This window comes from Capra hircus, chromosome 9 (genome assembly GCF_001704415.2).
Source record: "Capra hircus breed San Clemente chromosome 9, ASM170441v1, whole genome shotgun sequence".
NCBI lineage: Eukaryota > Metazoa > Chordata > Mammalia > Artiodactyla > Bovidae > Capra > Capra hircus.
In genome coordinates this window covers 75400181-75426301 of record NC_030816.1, presented here as the reverse complement: position 1 = coordinate 75426301, position 26121 = coordinate 75400181, and the positions used below count along the sequence as shown (strand labels likewise).

Genomic DNA, 26121 nt, shown 5'->3' with positions numbered 1-26121 from the left:
TTAGCTTGCCTCCCTCCCCCACCACTGCTGTGAGATGGGAGTGGCATTGCAGACATTCTAAATTAAATCACACCCATGGTACAGAAGTATAAAGAAATGTGCAGGCAGTCATTTAAGAATATTAACATGTTTTTCAAGATCAGCAAACATCTGCTACCTTGAAATGTTACAAGGTATGATTTTGTTTAATATTTTAAGGTTTTTGTTTGGAACAACAGTCATTATTAAAAAATCCCAAACCAACCAAATTTTGGTCTCTAGTAAGTTAAAAGTAATTTAACACTTCAAGGAAATGTATCAGGAATTAAAGAAATGGCATAAAGAGGAAAGATTTTAATTAATGACATGCGAAGTGAATTTCTTTGGAAGCAAACTCTGTAAGTGAAATCAGAGTTTTAAGAGACAACTCCTCAACTGGACTATTTTTGCCAAATATTAACCTTACTTTCACTTCAGTTTTTTAAGACTTTAGTATATTTTTAAGACCAACAATTTGATTATGTATTTTGAGAAACTCTCAATCTGTGAGTTCATCCAGGAGTGGCCTGGTCCCAGTGGAAAGATTCATGACAAAGAAACACTGAATATCTTTTCAAATTCTAAGTAGCATGTGCTGAAAATGAGCACTCCCAGAAATACTCATAACTCCCTGTAGTAACTATAATATTACACTGTGCTTTATTTAAATTATTGCCCTCTTGAAAAAAAAAATGCAGCACAAAATCATTGGTTTTGAAGGTATATTTTCAAACACTTCGGTAACTTCCAACTTGAGTCCAGATAATGTGCTGTGACAGTTGATGCTACTTCTCCCTTCCCATTCTTGACATTTGGCTGTTTAATTATTCTATTCACTTAACTGTCTAAACATATTTGCATAAGTTTACAACAGTATCAGATGGAAGGCTTCATGAATTTGTCAATATTATTTTTGGCTAAGTTAATGGAAAGGAAACATGTTATGCTAAAAGCTCAAAAATTCTGAACAGGGAAATAGCAAACTGCCCTTACATCTACATAAGATAGATTTGTTGGTAAAGTATAAAAGAAAAGATGGGCATTTGACTTGATTACTCATCTTACAACATATTCAGCCTTTTCCTTATGCTACACTGCACACCATCAATTAATCATGTTTGAAAGCTGAAAGAACAAAGACTGTTTAGATGATAAACGAGGTAGTAAATGAAGCTGAGATAGGAATAAAGATTCGAGAGGGAAATATTGTTTCTTTTTTAATATTTATTTTGAGACTATACAAATGACCTGCAACTTATTTTAAAATCGACATTCTACCATCAAGTTCGACTCTGTACATATTTCATGATATCTCTTGAGACAACTTGGAATAATGCAAAATTGACTATTGATAATCACACACAAGAGCAGCAAGCACATGTGCACGCTTTCAATCCAGCCATAAAAGGACCCCAGTGGGCATTAGCGCAGGTTACCTCTTTAGGCACTGAAGTTTACCTCTAAGACCAAAGCTAACTTACATATGTTGAGCTAAATGGAGGTCTTATAGAACTACAGTCATATTGCTTTCTAGTACTTGCCTATCCAAGTTTAAGGCCACCCAGGAATGAAATCCCAAACTAAGAAAATATGCAGCAACCTCATTTGACAGTTTCCAAATTCTACTTTATCCTTTATCAGAGCTTCAAGCAAAAAATTAACATGTTTTGAGTTTGATTTCATGTCCCACATCCAAGGGGTCACCCCAGCTACTCTTGCCCTAACACACTCCTAATATATTGTGATTTTCCTGACTCTAGAGAATAAAGCAAAGACTCTGCCATATTTATGTTTTTACTCCTAGTGATGAACAAAGTGGGTAAGATAAAACTTTGCTGAATGGACACAAGAGTAAAGAGATGGGAAATCTCCTAATAATTTATTGCCCTCTGATAATCCACATTGATTGACCATGAATGGTTGGCTTAGAGGCTGCTTGGAAATCTCTTCTGTATGGAGGCCTCGATGCGATCAGCTCGACTTTTTAGGATCCAAGGGTTCATTGTGAAGTAAGTTGCATTAAGCAAACTTACAAAATCTGTTTTATAATTTAAATCTCATTTTACTCATTTTGGGTTAAGGTATGACTTCGCCATTTTTGAGAAGGCAGTGCAGAATGATGGAAAGAGCCACAGACTTGAAACAGAAGTGGTGCTAATGATTCCAGACCCTCTAATTTACTGTACAGATGTTCGCAATGTGGGAGACCCGGGTTCAATCCCTGGGTGGGGAAGATCCCCAGAGAATTGAATGGCAACCCACTCCAGTCTTCTTGCCTGCAAAATGCCAAGGACAGAGGAGCCTGGGGGGCTATAGTCCCTGAAGTCACAAAGACACAACTGAGCGACTAACACTTTCACTACTTTTTCAGACACAATACCCAACTGCACAGTAGACAACTCCACCTGACAAATGCTTGTAACAAATGCCTCAGACTATTCAGCATGTATAAAATGGAATGTACTGTCATGCAGAGGAGAGCTAACATAGCAGATCTGAGAATGCTACCTTTAGAATTGTTTGCAAGGCTGGTGACCAGGAGCCTGGCTTTGGGAAGGGTTTATATGATACACCTGCTTTGTTCTAGGAGGTCTGTGAGTTCCAGGCAGAGGGTGCCTACGTAACTCTGGCCTTATGTGCTTATCTCCCTGGCTGATTTTGCTTTGTATCTTTTTGCTATAATACATCATAACTGTGAGTAGGACTATATATGCTGAGTCCCTCTAGTGAACCTTGAACTTGGGGATGGTTTGGGTTCCCCCATCACAATTACTTCCCTCCTAAATTGGTTTTTCCTCCTTTATTGCTTATCTAAGTAAATGACAATCTGACCCACCAGGGCAACAAGTCAGACCTTGGACCCGTTTTCAAATTGTCTCCTCCCCTCTCCTGCTTGGCTTCACTGCTGGCTCAGTGGTAAAGAATTTACCTACCAATGCAGGAGACACGAGTTCAATCCCTGGGTCAGGAAGATCCTCTGGAGAAGGAAATGGCAATCCACTCCAGTTTTCTTGCTTGGAGAATTCCACAGACAGCAGAGCCTGGTGGGCTACAGTCCGTGGGGTCACAAAGAGTGGGACATGACTTCACAACCAAACAACAACAACTCTCCTGCTTATTGAGTCCAGCTCATTCTGTGCCCATAATCTCTCTAGTACCCATGTCCTCCTCAACCTCCACTGCCTCTGCCATAGTCTAGGCTGGGCGCTTCTTGCATTCCTAAATTTCTGGCTGTCCAACACGACATGCAGGATCTTAGTTTCATGACCAGGAACTGAACCCTCACCTGCTGCAGCGGAAGCTCGAAGCCTTAACTACTGGACCCCCAGGGGTGTTCCTCTTGCCTTCCTAGCTAGCACCTAGGCTGGGTGTTTATGCCTCTAGTCTCCCTCCTCTCCATCCTGCTACGTGATTGATGGCTCTGAACTGTGAACACAATGATGACATTGCTCTGCTTAAATCCACAGGTCCTGGAGAATCAGTTCTGATTCCTAAGCTTGACCTTCAAGGCCTCGCTTGTCCTGGGTCTGAACTTCCTGCCCAATGTCACTGCTCACGCTCCTTCCAAATCTCTTGTTAGCCCGCATGCCTCTCTCTCACTGTGATGAGAGATGTGTTGCTGTTTTCCTATCCCATGTCACATGGCTAACCTCTTCTCATCCTTCACAACCCCAGGCTCAGCCTGAGCGCCCCAGTCCTGCCAAGTCCCAGTGCCATCTGCTCCCACGGGCTCTGGAGCACCATTGCATCCCTCTGTCTCTCAGAAGGGTAGAGCCCTAGGCTCTTTGAGGTGTTAATATAGTTAACTGCTGCCCCTCACTAGCTTGTGAACTCCTTGAGGGCAAGGCATTTGTTGCTGTTTTATTTGTTTTTTCTCATGGCCCAGTGCACAGTGCTCTTCAATAAATATTGAATGAGTGAATCAGAAATAAGGCATTTGTGTGGTCGTACAGCGATGTGTTCGTTAAGCCTGAATTGCCTGATGAGTCATCACTGTTAGCTTGAGTATCTCAAGTGCATCTAAAGGAAGAAGATTAGTCACTGCCAAGGACAGAACTCTCTCCCCTGGGCTCTCCTGGTTATGACAAAATCATCTCCAGAGCTCCTGTTCTCAAACCCATGTGGTCTCTACCTTCTGTCCACACCCCACCCTGGAGCAATGCATTTGATTCTTTACTATATAAATACTGACTAAAGTGTTTCCAACAGAATTTTGCCAAATTGCTTCCCACAAACTCAATGCTGTTTATCTTAGAGATGTCTGCTCAATGACCTTCATCTGCCTTGCCCCTCACTTAAATCCTAACGTCCTTCTTCAAGTCTCTCCTGTTCCCTTCCTACAGTACAGGAAGGATCTGAGTCTGGAACCAAGCAAAACCAAATTTCATTGGAAACACTGACATACCCCTGAAGGAAACTGATGACTCTCTGGTGCATTACGTGGCATATGGAAGAAAAGCCCTTCCATTCCATCTTGTCGTGGATCTATTAATACACACATGCCCACAGGACAGAGAACAGAGCTAACTTCCAGGCTGAGAGTCTGAAATGTAAGGTCAGGTACACTTGAGAAACTACTCTGAGAAATTCTAATCTATGCGCTTTGATTATTAAGAACATTTAATATCTTGATTAGTGTTCAGGAATAAAAATTATTTACCAAAATAGTAAGAGAAGGGCCTTAACACTTTGGGAAGTACCTGATAACTTTTATAACATTTGCATCATTAATAGTTGTTATTTTTCATAAAAGAGAAGGACATGTTCAAACTATACAAAAATCTTAATGACCCAGATAACCATGATAGTGTGATCATACCCCTAGAGCCAGACATCCTGGAATGCGAAGTCAAGTGGACCTTAGGAAGCATCACTACAAACAAAGCTAGTGGAAGTGATGGAATTTCAGCTAAGCTATTTCAAATCTTAAATGAGGATGCCGTAAAAGTGTTGCACTCAATATACCAGCCAATTTGGAAAACTCAGCAATGGTCACAGGACTTGAAAAGGTAAGTATTCATTCCAATCCCAAAGAGTGGCAATGCTAAAGAAACGTTCAAACTACTGCACAATTGCACTCATCTCACACGCTAGCAAAGTAATGCTCAAAATTCTCTGAGGCTTCAATAGTACATGAACTGAGACCTCCCAGATGTTCAAGCCTAATTTAGAAAAGGCAGAGGAACTAGAGATCAAATTGCCAACATCCACTGGATCACAAAAAAGCAAGAGAGTTCCAGAAAAACATCAACTTCTGCTTTACTGATTACACCTAAGCCTTTGACTGTGTAGGTCATAACAAACTGTGGAAAATTCTTAAAGAGATGGGAATATCAGACTACCTTATCTGCCTCCTGAGAAGTCTACATGCAGGTCAAGAAGCAACAGTTAGAACTTGACATGGAACAATGAACTGGGAAAGGAGTACGTCAAGGCTGTATATTGTCACCTTGCTTATTTAACTTCTATGCAGAGTACATCATGCGAAATGCAGACTGGATGAAGCACAAGCTGGAATCAAGATTGCCGGAAGAAATATCAATAACCTCAGCTATGCAGATGACACCACCCATACGGCAGAAAGCAAAGAGGAACTAAAGAGCCCCTTGATGGAAGTGAAAGAGGAGAGTGAAAAATTTGGCTTAAAACTTAACATCCAAACAACAAAGATCATGGCGAATAGATGGGCAAACAATGGAAACAGTGAGAGATTTTATTTTGGGGGGCCTCCAAATCACTGCAGATGGTGACTGCAGCTATGAAATTAAAAGATGCTTGCTCCTTGGAAGAAAAGCTGTGACCAACCTAGACAGCATATTATAAAGCAGAGACATTACTTTGCCAACAAAGATCTATCTAGTCAAAGCTATGGTTTTTCCAGTAGTCATGTATGGATGTGAGGGCTGGACCATAAAGAAAGCTCAGCCTCAAAGAATTGATGCTTTTGAACTGTGGTGTTGGAGAAGACTCTTGAGAGTCCCTTGGACTGCAAAGAGATCAAACCAGTCAATCATGAAGGAAATCAGTCCTGAATACTCATTGGAAGGACTGATGCTGAAGCTGAAACTCCAATACTTTGGCTACCTGATGTGAAGAACTGACTCACTGGAAAAGACCCTGAAGCTAGGAAAGAGTGAAGGCAGGAGAAGAAGTGGGCGACAGAGGATGAGATAGTTGGATGGCATCACTGACTCGACGGACATGAGTTTGAGCAAGCTCTGGGAGTTGGTGATGGACAGGGAAGCCTGGCGTGCTGCAGTCCATGTGATTGCAAAGAGTTGGACATGATTGAGCTACTGAACTGAACAACTCACTTGGCCAGGCCACACCTAGCCATGCAGGTGGAGACAGGGGAAGGGAAGGGATCAGGACTGTATTACAAGCATGGGTTTGGGGGTGTTCGAGAGCCATAGCTCTCCCTTCTGAGAGTGGGGGTAGGCAAATTACATGTACCCCACAATCCATAGCACACATAATGGTACAGCTCTACCTCAAGGGTTAAATGGGCTTCTGTAAGCTAATTACCACCTATCTCACTGAAGAATGTGCAAACGTAAATGGAGTTCATGATTTTCACTGGCTGTCAGCTGGTTGGCCATCCTTAAAAGTGAGCAAATAGCACATTTCTGCAAAGAGTAACAGCAAGCTTTCCATAGGATCAGAAAATCAGCCTCTACCACGAGGACAAAGGCTAAATACAGATGTGACAGACCCTGAAAATCAGACTGCACCCCCTCTATCTGCTCCTGATAGACCCTGAAAATCAGGCTGCACCCCCTCTACCTGTTCCTTATAGACCCCAGCAAGGTCCTGACCCTTCCAGAGTGCTGAGCTGCACTAGATACAACTTTCTTGTCTCTTTGTGAAGCTATTCATATTTCATTAAAATGTCAGTGTGGTAAATCAGCTCAAGCTAGTACTGGGGACGGAAATGAAACGAGAGAAGAAGAAATCAAAACCACTAATCTATAAACTGTGGGTTGTTCCTGAATGGCAAGGAAAGCAAGGATTCAGTATACTGCTTTTCCCGAAGGTAAGACTATTCTGTGCAGTTTTCATTGAGAAATATATGGTAGGTATATATTTTATTGTGTACGTGTTTGTGTGCGTGTGTGTGTGCATGTGTATGTTTTGGAAAGTCTAGATCTTTCTAGCCTTGGAGCATTTGGGGTGGTATCTTTCTTTATATTTTGCTCCCTAATCTTCTGTACATCTGTTTCAGATGGTGGAGGTTTTCAGCAAACAACTTAAGGAGGCTTACTTTTTAAGAAAGTTTTCCAAAATCACTGCAGATGGTGACTGTGGCCATGAAATTAAAAGACGCTTACTCCTTGGAAGAAAAGTTATGACCAACCTAGATAGCATATTCAAAAGCAGAGACATTTCTTTGCCGACTAAAGTCCGTCTAGTCAAGGCTATGGTTTTTCCTGTGGTCATGTATGGATGTGAGAGTTGGACTGTGAAGAAGGCTGAGCACTGAAGAATTGATGCTTTTGAACTGTGGTGTTGGAGAAGACTCTTGAGAGTCTCTTGGACTGCAAGGAGATCCACCCAGTCCATTCTGAAGGAGATCAGCCCTGGGATTTCTTTAGAAGGAATGATGCTAAAGCTGAAACTCCAGTACTTTGACCACCTCATGCGAAGAGTTGACTCATTGAAAAAGACTCTGATGCTGGGAGGGATTGAGGGCAGGAGGAGAAGGGGACAACAGAGGATGAGATGGCTGGATGGCATCACTGACTCAATGGATGTGAGTCTGAGTGAACTCTGGGAGTTGGTGATAGACAGGGAGGCCTGGCATGCTGCGATTCATGGGGTCGCAAAGAGTCAGACATGACTGAGCGACTGAACTGAACTGAACTGAAGGATTAGATGGACAGAAATCAAAATTGTGGAATATATATACCAAATGAATGTTAAGATCCAGTTAGAAAGTAGGTGCGTGGTCTAGGCACCCTACGATCATGACAGCTAGGCTGTGATTTGTTATAGAGCTTCCTGACAGCCAAAGCGAAAAGGGGAAGACATTCAGGTCAAGCATGCGCCTCAGAAGGTATTTTATTCTCCAGGAAAAGCAGCACAGAAGACAAAGTCAGTAACTCCAAGACATTACTGTTACTTAAGATTGGAAGAAGTTCATTCAATAACTAGAAGCTCCTGTGTGCCAAGTGCTGGGCATTTGATAGAAAGTCAGGCAGCTGACGGGTCAGGGTTGTAATCTCCAGTGATGGCAGGAGTTGCATTTATTCTATTATGCTGGCCAACAGGTTCCTATGCCTAGCAGAGTAGTCATTTGGCTCATAGGCTTGATAATAATTTTGTGAAATTAAGGAACCAAATCAAGTCTCTCACCTAAAGAGATGACCAACCTATCTCAAAGGAAGAGAGAGAACCCAGTAGAAAAGAATCCTGAACCTCTTTCAAGCACATTAACTGGTGACAGAAACACCAAGATTCACACCAAAAAGAAAAAAAAAAAAAAAGTGGATAACATTATTCTGGTTTAGAAAGATATCCAAAATAAGAATTTCAACCAGGAAAGCTATAGAAAAATCTCATCACATCACAATGAAAAGTTTACCTTTTGAGCAACACAGCTTTCTACTCAAACAGCCAAGAAAAAATTTAGAAAGTTTATCCTGTTACTGCAATTTTAAAGCTATAATGGGATTAACATCTATCAAGCAAATAATGTTTTGGATACCATCAGCTCATGTAATGGGATTAGTTTTGGAATAAATCATTTGAAGCCACCATTTCTAATTGGATAGTTACCAGAATCAAGGCTCACATCCAGTAATGGGTAGGATTAAAAATAAGACCATATAATCAGCAGAAAGATTATATAATATCTCTAATGAGGCAATGTCGGGGTTGAATCCCGGTTCTACTATTTACCGGCTCCATGATCAGGGCAATTCCTTTAATCTCTCTGCCCTTGGTTTCCCTTTGTATAAACAAGGGCATTGATGTTACCTACCCAGAAGGAGGCTGTGAGCATTAAATTAATTAATATATACGAACTGCTCAGAAGGGCTCTGATGCTACAACCATTAAACTGATGGCTAATTAATTCGAGTAAAACTGATTACAGTTTTAATTTTTATCATTATAATTTAACAAACATCTCTTTGTTTCTACTTGCTTGTTCTATGCACTTTTACATTGCTGACATTATGCTCTATGCATTTCACTTATTTTTCCCACTAAACAAATGAGTTATTCCTCCAAGTCATTAAACATTATAAACATATAGCTACTGTATACAGAGACAGTATATATAGAGAGATTGTATATAGAGACAATCATTCCAGTCCTGAAAGTATCCAGACATTGGTATCTTTAACCCTCCTTTCAATGAATCCTTTTCGCATCACATATTACCTCTAGGGAAACAGAATAGACTATTTGCAAGAGGGGTGGGGGGTTCTATAAAGATATCAGTCTATGCACTCAATAGAGAAGATACTGAAGAAATAAGATCAGAATAGGAGATCTGTGAAAACATAGGAAACTACTGTAGGCAGAGTTCTGGCTTGTTTGTGCTTGATAATACATAGAGAGCAGTGTCTGCATGTTGATAACACAGGAAGGAGAACAGGATGTCAGAGTAAGATGCAGAGTAGCCGGTGCACTTGAGATGAACTGGACATTCCATCCTTGTTCTCCGCTTGAACGTGCGAGCACACGGAAGTGCTAAAGAGGGATTTATGGGCATTGTTTTTGAAGTACCGCAGAAGAGTCCCCATCATGGTTTCCATATTCCATTAACCATTTCACTTTAAGTTAACCATTAACGTCCTGTCCAAAGACAGGAAGAATCACTCTGCAATTCTAATCCATACACTTAATATCCTTCTTCTTCCGTTCTTTTTCCAGGGCTGTGGTTGCAGCAATCTTTCGTTTTTTCCCTCTGTAATGTGTTCTATTCCCAAGAAAGATAGCAGGTCCCAATTTATGCCTTAAATGAAATCTGAAAACACTTCAAAGAAGTCAAATAGATCTGCTTTTGGAATTTGATTGTTAGGTGGTGTCTCTCTGCTCTCTCCCCACCCAAACTTTCCCATCTTCAAAAGGGAGCACATTCCATTCTTTGTGACAAACTTATCAAAATTAAAATAACAAACTCCAGCTGTCAAAACAGCTTTTAAAAAAAAGAAAGCTAGTTGTGGTTATTGTAAATAATAAAAGAAATTATAGCTACCTATGCAATGATTTTTACTCACACAAAAAATATTTCTTTAAATAAATTGTCTTTAGATGGCATAAAGGACTACAAATGAGCCATTTACTAAATTCATTATTTTATGAACTGTGGAGGGAATGTGAACCATATCATGGATCTGGGAGCTGAACAGACCACATTCGACGTAGAGAACCGAACTTTTGCAGGAGAGTCTTTGTTATAGTTATATTATTTTCAGGCCCAAACAAAAGACTGTCTCTTAATATGAGCAAATACTCAGGATTTACACATCAGGGAGAACTTTTCACATATCACTGTGATTTTATAGTGTGGACGACAAGTTAACTCTTTGCCACTGGGAAGCAACCTGAACCTCACCGTAAAATATAGCAAAGATAACAGAAGCTCAGGTTGCTGGTCCCCAGGGACTTATAATAACTGCGACAGAGAAGCGAACACGCTGACAATAGACGATGTTAATGTGCTGGAAACATTTGTGCAAGTCCGACAAATAATGCGTGGCGTCTCAAAATAAGAAGAGATCACTCCCTTTATTTTTAGGACAATTCTCTTTAATTGGTTAATGTAGCTTGAAATAACTTTAAAAGCTTTGAGCTGAAGCAAATCACAGTCCATTCAGAAACTAAATTATTGAGGCTTAATGACTAAATGGACATAGAAAGAGTATTTCACTATAGGTGACCACATATAGTACAGAAACAACACATTTGTCCCCTGATATAGCGTGGAGCAGCCCAACTCAACACTTCCAGCTTTCCTGGTTACCTAGTACAAGCTCCATCCTGAAACAGGGCTTACCAGCCTGGGCGAGGGAAACTGCTGGAAGTTTTGCTTTTCTGCCTCAGTGGCAGTAAGAATGACCCAAAAATACACGCTGCCTGAGCTACTGAAAGAAAATGTCAAGATGTTGAAGATCTAAATTATTGTCGAGCAAAGATCTCATAAGCCTTAACACTCATGGACCACTAGAACTCCCTGAGGCCATTCATCACGTTATCAGCTCACAGGGCTGATACAAAGAGTAAACGATGTGTTAGTCTATATGAAGCATTAGAAAGAGTGTCTGACATGTACTAAGAACAACTACTATAGTATCAAGTGATACAGTCTGGTGGGATATTTGATCTGTAAGTGCACATCTAAATACGTTCCAAGAAAAATGAATTTAGACCTGGTTTTATAGCCTTGCTGGTCAGTAACTGGTTGGGTCAGAACACTGACCCCTGAAGGCTGGAGTTACACGCAGATAAGAAAGGTGGGCATTTGAGCCCTGTCCTCTCAGCGTCTTATAAGACATGCTTTTCCAGACTGGGACTTGAGTGGGATCCTAATTCTGTGAGGTCACACTGGAAGAGGTCTCCGTAAGGAACCCTGCGTCTTCTGCGAGGCTGGCCGGCCCCTATTGCACTGGATTCCACATTGTATGTATGTAGCAGTATGGTCTGCACTGAACTCCCAACTGTGGACAGATCAGGGGAACGGAAGCCCAGGTCCCTACCCTAGGGAGGTCTGGATTAATAGGAGACACCAGGCAAGGCGGCTTGGTAAAGGGATAGGACCCCCAGAGGACGTAAGCGCAATAGATCTTAGCTGGGTGGAGCTGGCAGTATGAACACTGTGTTTGGAGGTGAGCAGGGGCCACCACTCTGTCCTGAGGGGCAAGTTTTGAAAGTTGAGTAACTAAGTCTTATGAGGAGAAATGCAGGTAAATTTGGGAACTGTATGATGGATTTTGGAAGGTGCAAGGAAGCATGGAAGGTAACTTTTCAAGTCTTCCACTCCTCAGAGCTGATTCTTGAGGTGGGGCTGAGTCTCAAACAAGAGACTGATGTCCACAAAGGATTCAGCAACTTGTACTCCTGGCCCTAGGTTTTCTCTGCAGCAGACTGTGGTACCTTTATTACTAATGGCCTGGGACACGTACGTAATGCAGACACCCTTGGAAATCCTACATAGTGGTGGCAATGTGACGATGAACGTTCATTCTGAGCCTTCCAGGGTCTGCATAAATACCTCCGTTTGATCACATAACCCAACACAAATTATTTATCTAATACCTACTTTATACTTATTGCCTGATTTAAGAAGATCTGCTTATACTCAGTGGTATAAAATGTTCTGAATTTTCAATGATATCCAGAAACAGCAGGCTACACTACCAAACTTTTTCAAACTGCCTCAGAGGGTGACCTGGCTCTTTAATCGGAAAGCTACTTTGCCAGTGCAGGAGACACAAGAGATGCAGATTTGATTCCTGGGTCAAGAAGATCCCCCGGAGCAGCAAATGGCAACCCACTCCAGTATTCTTGCCTGGAAAATCCCATGGACAGAGGAGCCTGGTGAACTGCAGTCGGGCACAATAGGCAACTGAGCACACATTTTGGTCTATATTGATTTTATTTCCCTTGCTTAAACTGCTTAGCTGCTTTGGACTATATGCTTCTTGGTAAAGACTAGGATAACAAAGTAAATGAAAGCAACAAGGGGACACAGAGTAAAGAGAAGTGCCATGAGTACTAGATACTTTTATGGATGGCTTTCTGACTTGTGTATATGTTGATTGGCAATTTTATGCTCTGAATCCAAACTACTCAATGCGGAAGAAAACAAGTAAGGTATAGATGGAAGCGGAAGAGGAACGGATCAGTATCTCATCAATTCCTAAGAAAACAAAAGATCTATATATTGATGATGGGGTGGATAACTCAGCATGACAAGCACCTTTTTTTCTAGGTTTGTAGAAAGACAGAGCCTATGTGTAGGGTTAATAGCAATGGGCTAAAAATTTAACCCAATTTTAAAAGGTTAACTCAATAATAGAAATATCTGGTAATGCTATTACTCAGCATGTTTCCCCAGCTCAGGCTGATTTCATTTGAAGTCATTTTATATTTATGCTAAAAATAAATTAGCATCAAACTCAGGGAGACAAGATCCCTGAAACTAATGGACTGGACCTTAGATAACCTTATGTGGTCGAGGGGCAAATATCATTCTCCTGAGTCACGAAGCTTCCTCTGGCTCATCAATCTGAAAAACAGTTTCTGGAAATCGTGAATGCTGCTGGTCACCTTCCTTTGCTGGAAACATGTTGTAGTGAAAAGGCAGGGACATGCTCTCTCCTGACGGGACAGACGCACGTGTACCTGTCCTCTGGACACCCGGAAGGGGACAGCTTGCTGCAGCCGCCCTGGGATAAGAGGAAGTGAGTGACGTCTGGGCCAGAGGAAGGGCATGTTTGGGAGAAAGCAGGAAATTGTGATGTCAGGATGAGGAAGAGCAGTGGGAGAGACCCAAGCTGGGTGGGAGAGAGGAAACAGACCAGGTCCCCAGGAATGGGGCGAAAGGACACAGCCATACAAAGAAAGTGAAGCCAGGTGGGGAGGGGAGGCTTCGGGCAGTGTGTGAGGCGGGTCTGGATCACTTCAAGCTAATCAGAGAGATTTTAGGTGTCAGGTTCACTGGGGTCAAGGAGCCCTGGAACTAAGAAGGACACGTGCAGAGGCAACCTTCTGAGTGATCTTGGGTGATGGGAGCTCTGTAGAACACGACTGCTTACCCACGTCATTGAAAGGCAGCTTGGGGAGGAAGTGTGTGTACTGGGCCACGAGTCTCTGGAAAAAGCGGGGAGCAGTGCATTGGGCTGAAACCTACAAGGTCTGAATTTAATTCATGCCTAAGTGAATGGACCAGGTTTATAACCATGCATCCCCACAGAAGAAAACGTTTCCCCGGTGAGCTGCAAAATAACTTCACTGACCTGAATCCGGTCCAGCGGAAACGAGACATCCAGCACATACTTTTTACAGGAGAGGGAGTAGAACGGAAAACAAAGTGAGCTTAACTGAAATGTGAGAAAGAAAGCGGCAGTGACTTGGCTGGGTGGGGCCCAGGCTCACTCTTTCACGGGCCCCCTTTCCTTCCAGACCAGTAGCCCTCCACCCAGCATTTGCTGTGGATGACATCACTGGTTTCGCAAACACGCTCCGGGAATTTCCTGCTTTCCAGAGACAGGCCGACTGAGGCCGTCAGTGGGCCACCTGGGCAGAGAGCCGGGTCGGGTCACAGAGTGGACACAAAGGCCACACCAGGGCCCTTTACTCGTTCCATAATCTGCCGCGTGTTTTACTGCTGAGTTTTCAATCCCCTTTCCTTGGACAGATGTCCACTGTCCACGCTGTCAGGGTTATGATCCAGACTGCTCATGGCATGGACACACATGCCCTACCCAGGATCACATCCTCTGCTCCAAAGAGAGCACAGAGACCAAAAGTGAAGGGTATAGGAAGGGAGAGGGAAGCTGCTTGGGGAGCTGCCCTGAACGGACCCGGAACTCTGGCCCACTGCATCCTACAGCCCACCCCAGCCCTCCAGCCAAGGTGCTTTTCTCCCCTCATCAGTCTGTGAGGCCAAGGCACTAGCAGCCTCTCTACAGTTTCAAGCGGCCACTCTGCTCCAGAAATGCTCTAACTCAGGGTTCCCCAGACCTCAGGCCGTGGACTGGTACTGGTCCATGGCCTGGTAGGAACCAGGCTACAAGGCAGGAGGTGAGAGGCGGGCTTCATCTGGATCTACAGCCACTCCCCGTCTCCCACGTGACTGCCTAAGCTCTGCCCTCTGTCAGGTCAACAGCAGCCTTAGATTCTCAGAGCTCAGAGGAGCTCGAAGCCTACTGTCAACTGTGCATGCAAAGGACTTAGGCTGCATACTCCTTATGAGAATCTAATACCTGATGATCTGATTCCATATTATGGTGAATTGTACAATTATTTCATTATATATCACAATGTAATAATAATAGAAATAAAGCCTACAATAAATGTAACGTGCTTGAATCATCCTGAAACCACCACCCTGCCGTCCATCAAAAAATTGTCTTCCGTGAAACCAGTCCCTGGTGCCAAAAAGGTTGGGGACCGCTGCTCTAACTGGCACCAAACACCATATGAACGCTGCAGGAATTCTTAATCCCTTCTGCAGGATGGCTTAAGCCCAAGATTCTAGTCCAGATTCTTGTCTTCAATAGCCAATATGTCCTAATTTTATGTCCTAAGTTTGTCAATAAAGAGGACTTCATGTTTAAGAAGATTTCCTAGTTCTTCAGGAGCCAACCTCATTGCCTCACATGATATCAAAAGAAAACAGTCCGATATACCAAAAACTAACTTCAAATGGGCATGTGCTAGGAATTCACACTTGGTTGGATACCTCTCCAAACCAACTGTTCTGACAACATGTCCTTGTGTGAGAAAGCCTCGTAAGATGAAAGGAAGTGGTCAGCCTCTCTCCAACCCATGGCAGGAGTGAGGAAACAAATTAACAAGGACAAAACGATCCTGCGTTCCCTTAGCTTTGGGGCCAGCAAACATCAGTCAACAAACAACACTCAGGAGTGGATTTCTTATAGGAACATTCTGGCTCTTTGGGCCTCTCTTTGGTGTCCGAAAGAGTCCAGGTGTTAAAACACTATGAGGCAGCCAGGAAGGACAAGATGACTCTACCCACCTAAGTCCAGGGGCCATACATGTGTTCTGACTCCCGTGCAACTAACTGGCCCTCACAAAACATTTTCCCAAATCCTTTCAGTTTATCATTTCTCTATTTATTGTATTTTCATGTTATGAAAGTGACATATGCTTGATGCAGTAATCTGAAGTAAGCAGAAATGTAAAGAAAAGCAGCTGCTCATAATGTCAGCCCCATGTTGACATTTTGGTGTCTTTCTAATCTCTTCTATATGGAATGTAATTTACATCCCAATAATATAATTTCATAAACTTTGCTTACATATTAATGTTTTTATGCCATGACATTTATGTCAAATGATTAAACAACTCTGAAAAATTATTATAAAAACTTAAAAACCATATCAAAGCAATGGGACCACCAGACAAAGACCACCTACTAAACTTTGGGGGGACGGGGTGGGAAGGGTGTGCATGAGATTGTTTTAGAGAAGTTTTATAAGCTACCAAGGTTTATTGAACACTATAAACCATAAGCTTTGAAAGAATTTTTGGAAATATAGGAGGCTAATCTGTACAACAGAGTGTTGGAAAATCTGCTCTTCTCTCTCCACACCAAAGATCTGTATTGCTAAACTATTTCTTATAAGGAGATGTGCTAACTGGTGACTGCGTTAGTCTAGGATATTATACGTTTTTTGTAGCTTTCAATAATATGATGGAGGAACTTTCCTGGTGGTCCACTGATTAAGAATCTGCCTTCGAATGCAGAGGACACGAGGTTGATCCCTGGTCAGAGAACTAAGATTCTCCATGCCGTGGGGCAACTAAGTCACAACTAGAGAGCCTGAACATCACAGTGAGAAGCTCCTGCATGCCATGACTAAGACCCAGCACAGCCAGATAAATAAAATTACTTTTAAAATATGATGGAAAGAATATATAAGGATAATGTCATTAAAGAGAGGCAAGGATACACATGGAGCTTAGCAGGCATGAAGATATTTCAGGAAGGGAAAATTATTTACAGAGAGATGGAAAACTCGGCCAGAGCACGCAAGGATGGGGCAAAAAGTCTTAGATGACCTTAGCTGAGGAACTCTTGAACCACTAGGTGCTCCTATAAAGTGAAATGTACTAATGAAGTGGCTACCCATACTGGAGATCATTAATTGGTGATCAACTCCAACTAAAGCAGTAACTAAATAAAATACGATGAAATCATTCAGTGGCAGAAAACTCTGGCTTATAAACCAGGGTGAAGAGTGAAAGTAAATACTTAAAAACTAAATCTGGGGGGAAAAAACTGAACTCTCTAGCACTTCACCCTGTGATGTCCCAGAGTCAGCAACACTGAAGATACTTATTGTTTGAGGAGGGACGTGCTTGCGTGGGGATTCTCCACTTTTAGACCTACTAGGTGGCCAGGGGGACGTGCCTTCCTCGAGGACACACCGAAAGGATTTCTCCTTTGTTACAAAGCCCACAGCATTCTGCACCTGTGTGATTTTACTTACTAGTGTCCAGCATAAGGAGGCATGAAGAGGACTGGAGCATGTGCATCTCCATGCGATTTACAGCACCTCGCACCTCACAAGTAAGAATGAATGAACGCACAATGCAGAAAAACCGAGGATCTTTCCGACTGGGGTTTTTCCTGGAAAGGAGAGTTGGACGCCTGTTTCAAAGGCACTCACATAAGCACGTGTGGAGTGATCATGGGTCAGGGTGATTAATTACACTAGAATTTTCCCACCTGCAGGAGCCAGTCCCCCCAGTGTCCTCATCCCCCTTTCCCCCCAGTCATCTCAGCAGGAAATTACTACACTATGTCTCCCACACGGATGGTGACTATTAGAAGCATTCTTGCAGGCTGTGGCAGGGCCCAGGACCGGGTCAAGTAAAAGTAAATGCCTGCCCTTATTAGGCGATCCTGGCCTCCTGCGGTGCGTTTGCCCTGGACACAGCAGCTTCTGGCTAAGTCACAGAAAGCAGACCCCAGGCCACCGCCTCCATGCGATGCTTCCTGACCTTCAGGAACTTCTTTCCTCATGCACCACTTCCTTCCTCGCCTCTCGTGATTGTTTCGGAGGATTTTACCCCAGGGGCCCATGCTCACTGCTCTGCCTCGGGTGGAGGCACAGGGACCTCCTCAGGGAACCCAGCCAGCATGAGGTCACTCTCAAGGACTGGTCACACCTTCATCTTCTAACTGGTCAGGCGTCAAGCAGGAGCAGGGGAAGAGGGATGGACTCGTGGTCATCCACCCACACAAGCTGACGGAACCTGACTTTCCAGAAATGACCTTACAAGGCTGTGGCTGTGGGGGTATGAGTTGAGGTGCAAAGAGATTCATAGCATCTATTTGCTTAGTGACTCCAAAGATTTAAAATTATGATCCATATTTAATGACTATTAAATACTCAGAAACGAGTGAAGATGTCATCTTCTGAGTCACAATTTTTACAACGAACCATTTTCTTTGTTAATTTCACATCTATCTACTAGGGGCAGTAAGCTGCCTGAGGTGGAGAAAAATGCTTTATTTTGGGGCTTCCCATAACAGGGACCACAGAGTCATGTGCACACTTCCTGAATGAATGAACGAAACGGTTGTGAGAACTACTATGCGATCCCAGATCTGTGCAGCAAAAGACAGGACAGGTCGTGACTTGGCTAATTCTCTCCTTGGTGGTACCCACTGTTCCATGCTCTTTGGGACCCTCATGGCCCCAGCTCCCTGGTCTAAGCCTGGACCATCCAGGGGTGCTCTTCTGCTAAGCAAAGGCCTTCACCGACTGAAGGTGAAGTGGCTTCTATCACTGAGGCCATTTTAAGGAATACAAAGCAAGCTCTCCTGGTGGTTATGTTAACTGAAGTATGATCAAAGAAAGTGAAGTCACTCAGCCGTGTCCGACTCTTTGTGACCCCATGGACTATAGCCCACCACGCTCCTCCATCTGTGGGATTTTCCAGGCAAGAATACTGGAGTGGGTTGCCACTGCCTTCTCCAGGAGATCTTCCTGACCCAGGGATTGAACCCAGGTGTCTGGCATTGTAGGCAGATGCTTTACCATCTGAGCCACCAGGGAAGTCGAAGTATGATTAAATTACACTCAATAACATTCACCCTTAAAAAACATGGCTCTCTTTGAGTTTTGACACATGCATACGTGTCGTGGAACCACAATTAAAATACAGAACATTTCTATCACCCGCTAAAAAGTCCTTGGTGTCCTTCTGCAGTCTGTCCCCTCCTCCTCTCTGCCCCCGGACCACTGATCTGATTACTTTTTACCATCAGCTGAGCCTTTTCCAGGATACCATTCAGAACCTGTGTTCCTTACCCCTTCTCCCTCTTCCAGTACTGGTGTTACCCCTCCTTCAATGAGAGACTCCATCACCAGCTCCTATGTACCCCGTGGCCTCCCTGTGCCACCTACCAGGGGTCTTCCCAGACTCCCGGGGGCTCCTGCCATCCAGTCAGCTCCGTGAACTTGGATGTTTTCCGAGTACCATCCTTTCCTCTTCTCATTTCTCTCGTGCTGGTCTTTGCTTCTCCCCAGTATCCGCCCTCATGTATATTCGTACAGTTCTCTGGGCTTTCTTCCTGCCTGTTCCTTTCTCCTGGTTGCTGTGTCTGTGTTTCCAATGGATTCACAGATCATGTTATATAGACCGTATGAGCCCTTCCAGCTCTCTGTCTCCGGGCCAGATGCATTTCTGGCCCTGTCAACCTGACTTCTTGACCGTTCCTTCCACACCCAACAGCATCACCATCTGTGGTCAGGCTGGAAGTGACCCGACTCCCAAGCCCACATGCAGGTGGCCACCTTCACAATATGTCTGGAATTCACTGCTCCTCTTCTGTGGCTGCTGAGCTAACCTGGAGCACCTCTTTACTCAGCCCATGTCTCCCTCGGTCTGCTTCTCTTCCCTCTCAACACTCTCCCACTGTTACCAGAGCTATTTTTCTAAAATACGAATCGGACATTTTCCTTTTCCTTCTTATAAGAATAAAAACCAGGGGAATTTCCTGGCAGTCTAGTGGCTAGGAATTGGCGCGTTCGTGGCTGGGGCCCCCAGGGTTCAATTCCTGGTTGGGGAAATAAGATCCTGAGAACCAAGCAGCATAGCCAATTAAATAAATACATAAATATGACAAAGAAAGAAAGAAAAAGAATAAAGACCAGGTGCAAAACCCACCTTACTGCAGCTCTCCAGTGTGCATGAGATAAAATCCAAGGTCTTTCAGATGGCAGTTCAGATCCTTAACGGTTTAAATGATCTTGCTACTCTAATCCCATTTCTCAGCCTCTCAACCCCTGTCCAACTCCAGGCATACTGGATTAACCTGCGAAGGCTACCATGTATCTCTGTGCCTTTGACTCAAAATTCTCAGTTTCCACAGCTGTTGGAGGTTGATTCTCTTTTTCTCCCTTACACACCCTGCCTACAACCAGTAAGAAACAGCTGTTGTCTCTCCTATGCCCTGAGGGCATTAAGATGCTAACACCAGGTCTGAAGCTCCAATACTTAACCCACCAGATGTGAAGGGCCGATTCGCTGGAAAAGACCCTGATGCTGGGAAAGACTGAAGGCAGGAGGAGAAGGGGGCGGCAGAGGATGAAATGGTTGGATGGTATCACAGACTCAACGGACATGAGTTTGAGCAAACTCTAGGAGACAGTGAAGGACAGGGAAGCCTGGCGTGCTGCAGTCCATGGAGTCACAAAGAGTCAGACATGACTGAGCAACTTAACAACATCATCATCATCACACTTTCTACACACCTCTGTGCTGTTCAACCCTATGCATCTCACATTTACTCCGTGTAGTATCTCTGTGCCTCACAGGCATTAAGAATTCAAGAAACACTTATTGAAAACACTTTGCCCAATATCAGATGAAACACGCAAATATGAAGGCAAGCAACTCTGTCCTCGTTACGCATATTTTACCCATCCATTGCTTAAACAACAGAACCACCTGGCTTATTTTAAAATATTGTTATGTTTCCTGCTTGGACTTGGATCAGCTTGTAACAACAACAATGACGACAATAGAGACAACTGAGAATTTTTCTGCTCAATCTAATCCAAGAGCATCCCACAATGAGAAAACAAACTTCAGTCACTGACGGTTACCAAGGGAAGCCACCACATCACTGAGTAGCTCTAATGAGGCATTTTATGTATTAAGGCCATCATCGTGGGTTTTAAGTACTTTGATAAGCTTTCACTTCTGCACTATCTCCCTTCTGTCCAAAGAGAAGCTTTGAAATAACAATAACTATCCCATAGCAACAATGTCTCCTCAGAATAAGGTCAAAACCAAGAACTCATGTGGTTCATTCATTTTCTAAGGCAGCCTGACAAAGAGGTGGAGGGTGAGAGACTGATCTCCCATTCCTGGGACAGGAGGCTGGTCCTGTCTCTTGAACTTGGTGGTGGCCTCCATTTATCCCACTGCAGTGAAGTCTTATTATTCTGAGCACAATGACATGAAGAACCAGCAGTCCTATACTAAGCCACCCCCCGCCCCCATCTCAACAGCAGACTGGATTCTCCCAAGTTATTCTCTTCTGTGTTCTATAAGGGGAGAATCAATTTTATGACTCAAGGAGTCCTGAACACATGATCTAAAGAAAATAAAAATCCAAACCACAGTGGCAGGTGCATTCTTTCATTGTGGAAGACAGTACTTAGGAAAATAGCAAATCCTATTAATTACTTTCCAATATCTGGTCTGTAAGGCATTCACACAGCCTGAGGATTTTAGGAGTTATAACAACACAGACTGGGGAAGGTTCTGGGAGGATGTTACACACTCACCGTTCCAACCAATGGGTAAATGAATCCAGCGCCTATGCTGGCCCGGACGTCACTAATGGGTAGAATGAAACCCTTGGGTACGCCTTTCTTGTCAGGTTGGTGAGACAGGGAGAGGTGGGTCTTTGCCATGCAGATGGGCAAATTTCCAAATCCCTATAAGAAAGGCAAGAAAAAGTGTTCCTTGAGCAAAAAATATTCTTTGTACTTGTTTGACCTGCACCCCCTCAGAACCCCCACGGCTCAGATCCACACACACAGTAGTGCTTGTTATTGCTCGTTCACTGAGCAAGAAGATGGAAACGAAACTCAGCTACACCTGATCATCACCTGGCAGGCTGAGGATGTCTATTACTTATTTTGGATAATTCTTTTTACAGAAAGAAACTATTATGTGTGTGTTTGAAGGGAGGGTGGCTCCTTGCTGGCAAGGCAGCAGCAGCTGTAGAAACCACTTTCCAAGAATATTAATATCCGGGACTCAGAAAGGTAATCTGGAGAAAGGCTCTGTAATGAGGCTTTTAGTCCCACTGTTCACTCATTCTTGGCGGCTGTCAGCAAGCAAAGGGCCGCTTTGTGTTGCTTTATGAATCACGGCTATTTGATCTGCGATTACATTATATGAACTGAGATGAGGTCACTATTTAAGCCTCTTATTTTTAAGGACCAAAGGCGATGCCTGACCCAGAGTTTTCAAAGGTGAAAGGGCAGGAAGTCACATGTGGGGTCTCACAAAAAGGACAGTGTCCTTGCAGCCTGGTCCCGATTAAGGGTACACAGTGTCTCCTCAGAGACTTGGCTGATTAATTGCAACCACACACTTGATGCGTAACTTTTAAGGAACATTCTCTGGGTGGACAGACAGATAAAAGGAATGAAATCTCCAGAGGTAACCCACACAGAATTTCTTATGATTCAATCTAGGACTATTTGGAAAATTTTATCGAAGTATCAACTGAGGGGTGGGGTGGGGCTGTTCTCTATTCTCTTAATAGATGTTGATCAAAATTCTGCTGGGGTTAATCAAGATTGCTCTGCAGAAACAGTGCCCAGAATTTGGCATTTCAGAGATCAATCAAACATTGAAACAATTTTTGTGAACTGATAAGGGTTTGCCAATTTAAGTTTGCCAGTTAAGAATATATTTTAAAAAAACCCAGCATGCTATGTGCTATCACCCTATTACTTTCTAAGTTTTTAAGCCTGAGAAAAAAGTCAGGAAGGATCTAATATTAGAATTAACAATAGTCCTTAAATAGCATTATTAAAAACTCATGGGGGAAAAAAAAAACCCTCATGACAATGACCTTATTTTACTGAAAATTTCACTGCAGAACAATGTCAGTGTGTACAGCAAATTTGAGGAATCATTTATTAAAAAAAAAAAAGTCAAGAGCATTCTTAAGCTCTTGGAAAATTCTAAGAAGAAATGAATTGCTGACTATCTTACCAAATCTGAGAGAATACTCTGGATAGAGTTGGTAGCATAGGACAAAATATTAAATATGCATTAAAAATAGAATTTAGGAGCTGGGGGGATGAAAAAATAGATCAGTGATACTCCTCATGAAGCTCTTTTGCCAGCAAACTTTTGAAGTGCTCTGAGTTCTACTGATCATAGTAAACAGGAGGGGACGTTTGAGGCGCACGGCCCCTTTGGTCAGGGTGGCTGAACACACTCTGCAGAGCCTGTCTGACATGACCATTATGGGGCTAGACTCACCCTGCTGCGTCTTGGTCACCTCCACAGCAGAAGGGAAGAGAGCCTTCACCCATGGTGGACAATCTCAGCACCAAGCCAAGGAAGCATTTGTATAAAAAAGGACACCAAGCACCCCCCATCTTTATGCACAGCAGTCTTATTTGACTAACCTGGCACTGTGCTAACATTTTTAAGACAGTAAGAGGAAGCACTACAGATCATTTAACTCTGACTCCACAGCTGCACACCCAAGAACAGTTTTAGTGTTTCTGGCCAATAAGTAGGGGCTAAGGATCACACACTACAGATAAATGTGGCTACAACCTGTATTAGACACATTTATAACCACAAAAGTCAATGATGTGTATGTCAGAGGGTATATCCTCTCAACATAATTACAGTCAATATCCTATCCAAGGATATTAACTTAATTTTTGTAGACCACACAGTAGATTAAGCCAAATTCAGCTGGTGGAACATATGCCAGCTCTCAATTCCGGGTGAATAATTTCAAAAGCTTAACCTGGATTTTTTTTCCCTAAGAGTACAACTTTTACCTGTTCCGTATAACGATCTATTTTGGACTGTGCTTCAGGAGAGAGTTCAATATCTTTGGCTCCATAGACAGACTGGGCAATGGTTCTTATCTTTTCCACAATTGGAAGCTGGAGAAACACAAATGACAACAAAAATGTGGTTTCATCTGCTTAAAAAGTTAATAGAAAGCTTAGTGAGATTTTCTGTAATTGCTTAAAATTCACTACCAGATTCCCTTCTCATCAGCTGTAGTATTTGAAGCAACCTCTTTCTCTTCTTTCATCCTTAATGTACTGAAATCAGAGATTAACTCACAAATAACAAGCCTTAGGTATTCAGCCAGTCCAGAGGCTACTTATCTGCTTAAACCACTTTTATCCATTACATCTTTATAAAAAATGTACCTTTACTATGTTTTTTGATGGTTTTTATGTCAGAATGAGTCTCCTGACTAAGTGCTGAAGTTTAAGTAGGTCTCAACTTGGGTTATATGGTAGTTAAATGTAATAATACTAAGGAATAAATATGTTTTTTATGAGTGAGAATGGGTTGAGATTTTAATATAAATGCTGGAGTGATTAAACATTTTATTGGAAAACTAGAGGTTGAACCTAGTGTCACTTTAGCAAATGATGAGACATCAGGAGAAGGGGGGAAATCCGAGAAGACTAGGTATGGGCAAGTAAGTGTGTGGGGAGGAAATGGAAAGATTTTCCATAATGCTGGATATAGGTTGCTGGTAAAATACTAAAAGTGTTCTTAAGAAACAAGAGGGCTTCCCTGGGGGCTCAGTGGTAAAGAATCTGCCCGTCAGTGCAGGAGACACAGGTTCAATTCCTGGCTGAACAATTCCACACGCCTCAGAGCAGCTAAGACTGCACACCACCACTACTGAGCCTGTGCTCCAGATCCCGCGAGCCGCGACCACTGAGCCCATGTGTCCTAGAGCCTGTGCTACGCAAGAGAAGGCCCGGCAATGAGAAGCCCATGCTCTGCGGCCAGAGAAAAGTCTGCGCGGCAACGAAGACCCAGCACGGCCAAAAATAGACTTAAAAAAGAAACCAGGATAAATCATTAGGAAAGGAATGTTCCATAGATGAAGTGATTCCTAATTCAAGCAAAGCATCTGACGAAACTGCTCCTAATTTTACTGTGGGTAGGAAATGCATAGGCATAATGGATGTAGTTGGTGGATTACTGTTTGGTAAAGTGCTGCTGGACCAAGTGTTGACTGAATGGACACCAGCCAAGGGGCAGAAGCCTCTTGTGGGCCACCCTCCAGGACTTTGCTGTACAGGGGCAAATGGTACATCTGCATGAATCCCTGTTGATATATACAGGAGGGAGAGTTACCTAACAGGAGAAAATAAAAGCTTGTTCTACTTTCTCAATAGGACAGAATCCCAAACTGCTTTAAAATGTGCTTTTCATAACTACAGTTTTTATTACTGTAGAGGTGCTCTGTGGTCTGGAGCTGAACTATTGAATGTTTCTATGAATAAAGAAATTAAGGTGCAGGTCATTATGATCTTTCAGTGAAGGACATAAAAGAGGAAATGAATCAAAGGAGAGAAACTTCCTTCATGGATGAGAAGCTGCAACACTGAATTGAGTTGGGTCTCTCAAACAATCTATTAGCTCAGTCCAATTCCAATAAAAATCCCCAAAGCACTTGCGTTACTTGGCCAACTGATTTTAAAATTGCTAATGAAGAGTAATGGCATAAATAGGTAAGATAACTTCATAAATAAATAAAACCGAAAGAACGAAGGTACGGGAGCTGCCATACCAGGTATCGATCACACTACAAAACTATGCTAATGGATTCCATGTGTTATTGGCACAGGACAAGATGGTTAATCAAGCTGAGATAAGAAAGAACACAGGAGGACACCTCAGCAGGTGTGGGACAGCATATAGTAGACATGGAACAAAACAGGGCAAGGGCTGACCCTGCAACTGATGTCTGGCTGGAGAGAAATACATTGAAATCCTTACCTCACATCAGGCCCCCAGGTGAGTCCAATATGGGACAAAGGCAAAGCCTTCTAAATGAAAACTTTACATACTAAGGGAAAAAACTGGGGAACTTTATGATCCTAAAGGAGGGAAGGATTTCTTCAATAAGGTAATGACAGAATATACCTTAAAGGAAATGACTTATAGATTTGACATCAAAATTTTAAATTTCTTGTATTAAGAAAGACATCAGGAATAAGAACAAAGCATAAAGAACAGTGTAGGAGGAGATACATGCAAATACTTAAAAGACTGGTTACTAGAATGCATAAAACTTCCGGAAATTCAGGAAAAGACAGACATATATAATATTGGTTGACAGAGTAACCAATAGCAATATGA

General features: G+C 42.9%; 1 protein-coding gene across 1 annotated transcript in view; it reads right to left on the bottom strand.

Moving 5' to 3' along the window:
* The window catches only part of MTHFD1L (methylenetetrahydrofolate dehydrogenase (NADP+ dependent) 1-like), a 173761-nt gene that overhangs the window by 29600 nt on the left and 118040 nt on the right, over window positions 1-26121 (bottom strand). The window contains exons 25-26 of the mRNA XM_018053357.1: window positions 23781-23888; window positions 21525-21677 (exon numbers count right to left, since the gene is read on the bottom strand). Coding sequence (XP_017908846.1) covers window positions 21525-21677; window positions 23781-23888 — 261 coding nt within the window. The remainder of the gene's footprint in view (window positions 1-21524; window positions 21678-23780; window positions 23889-26121) is intronic.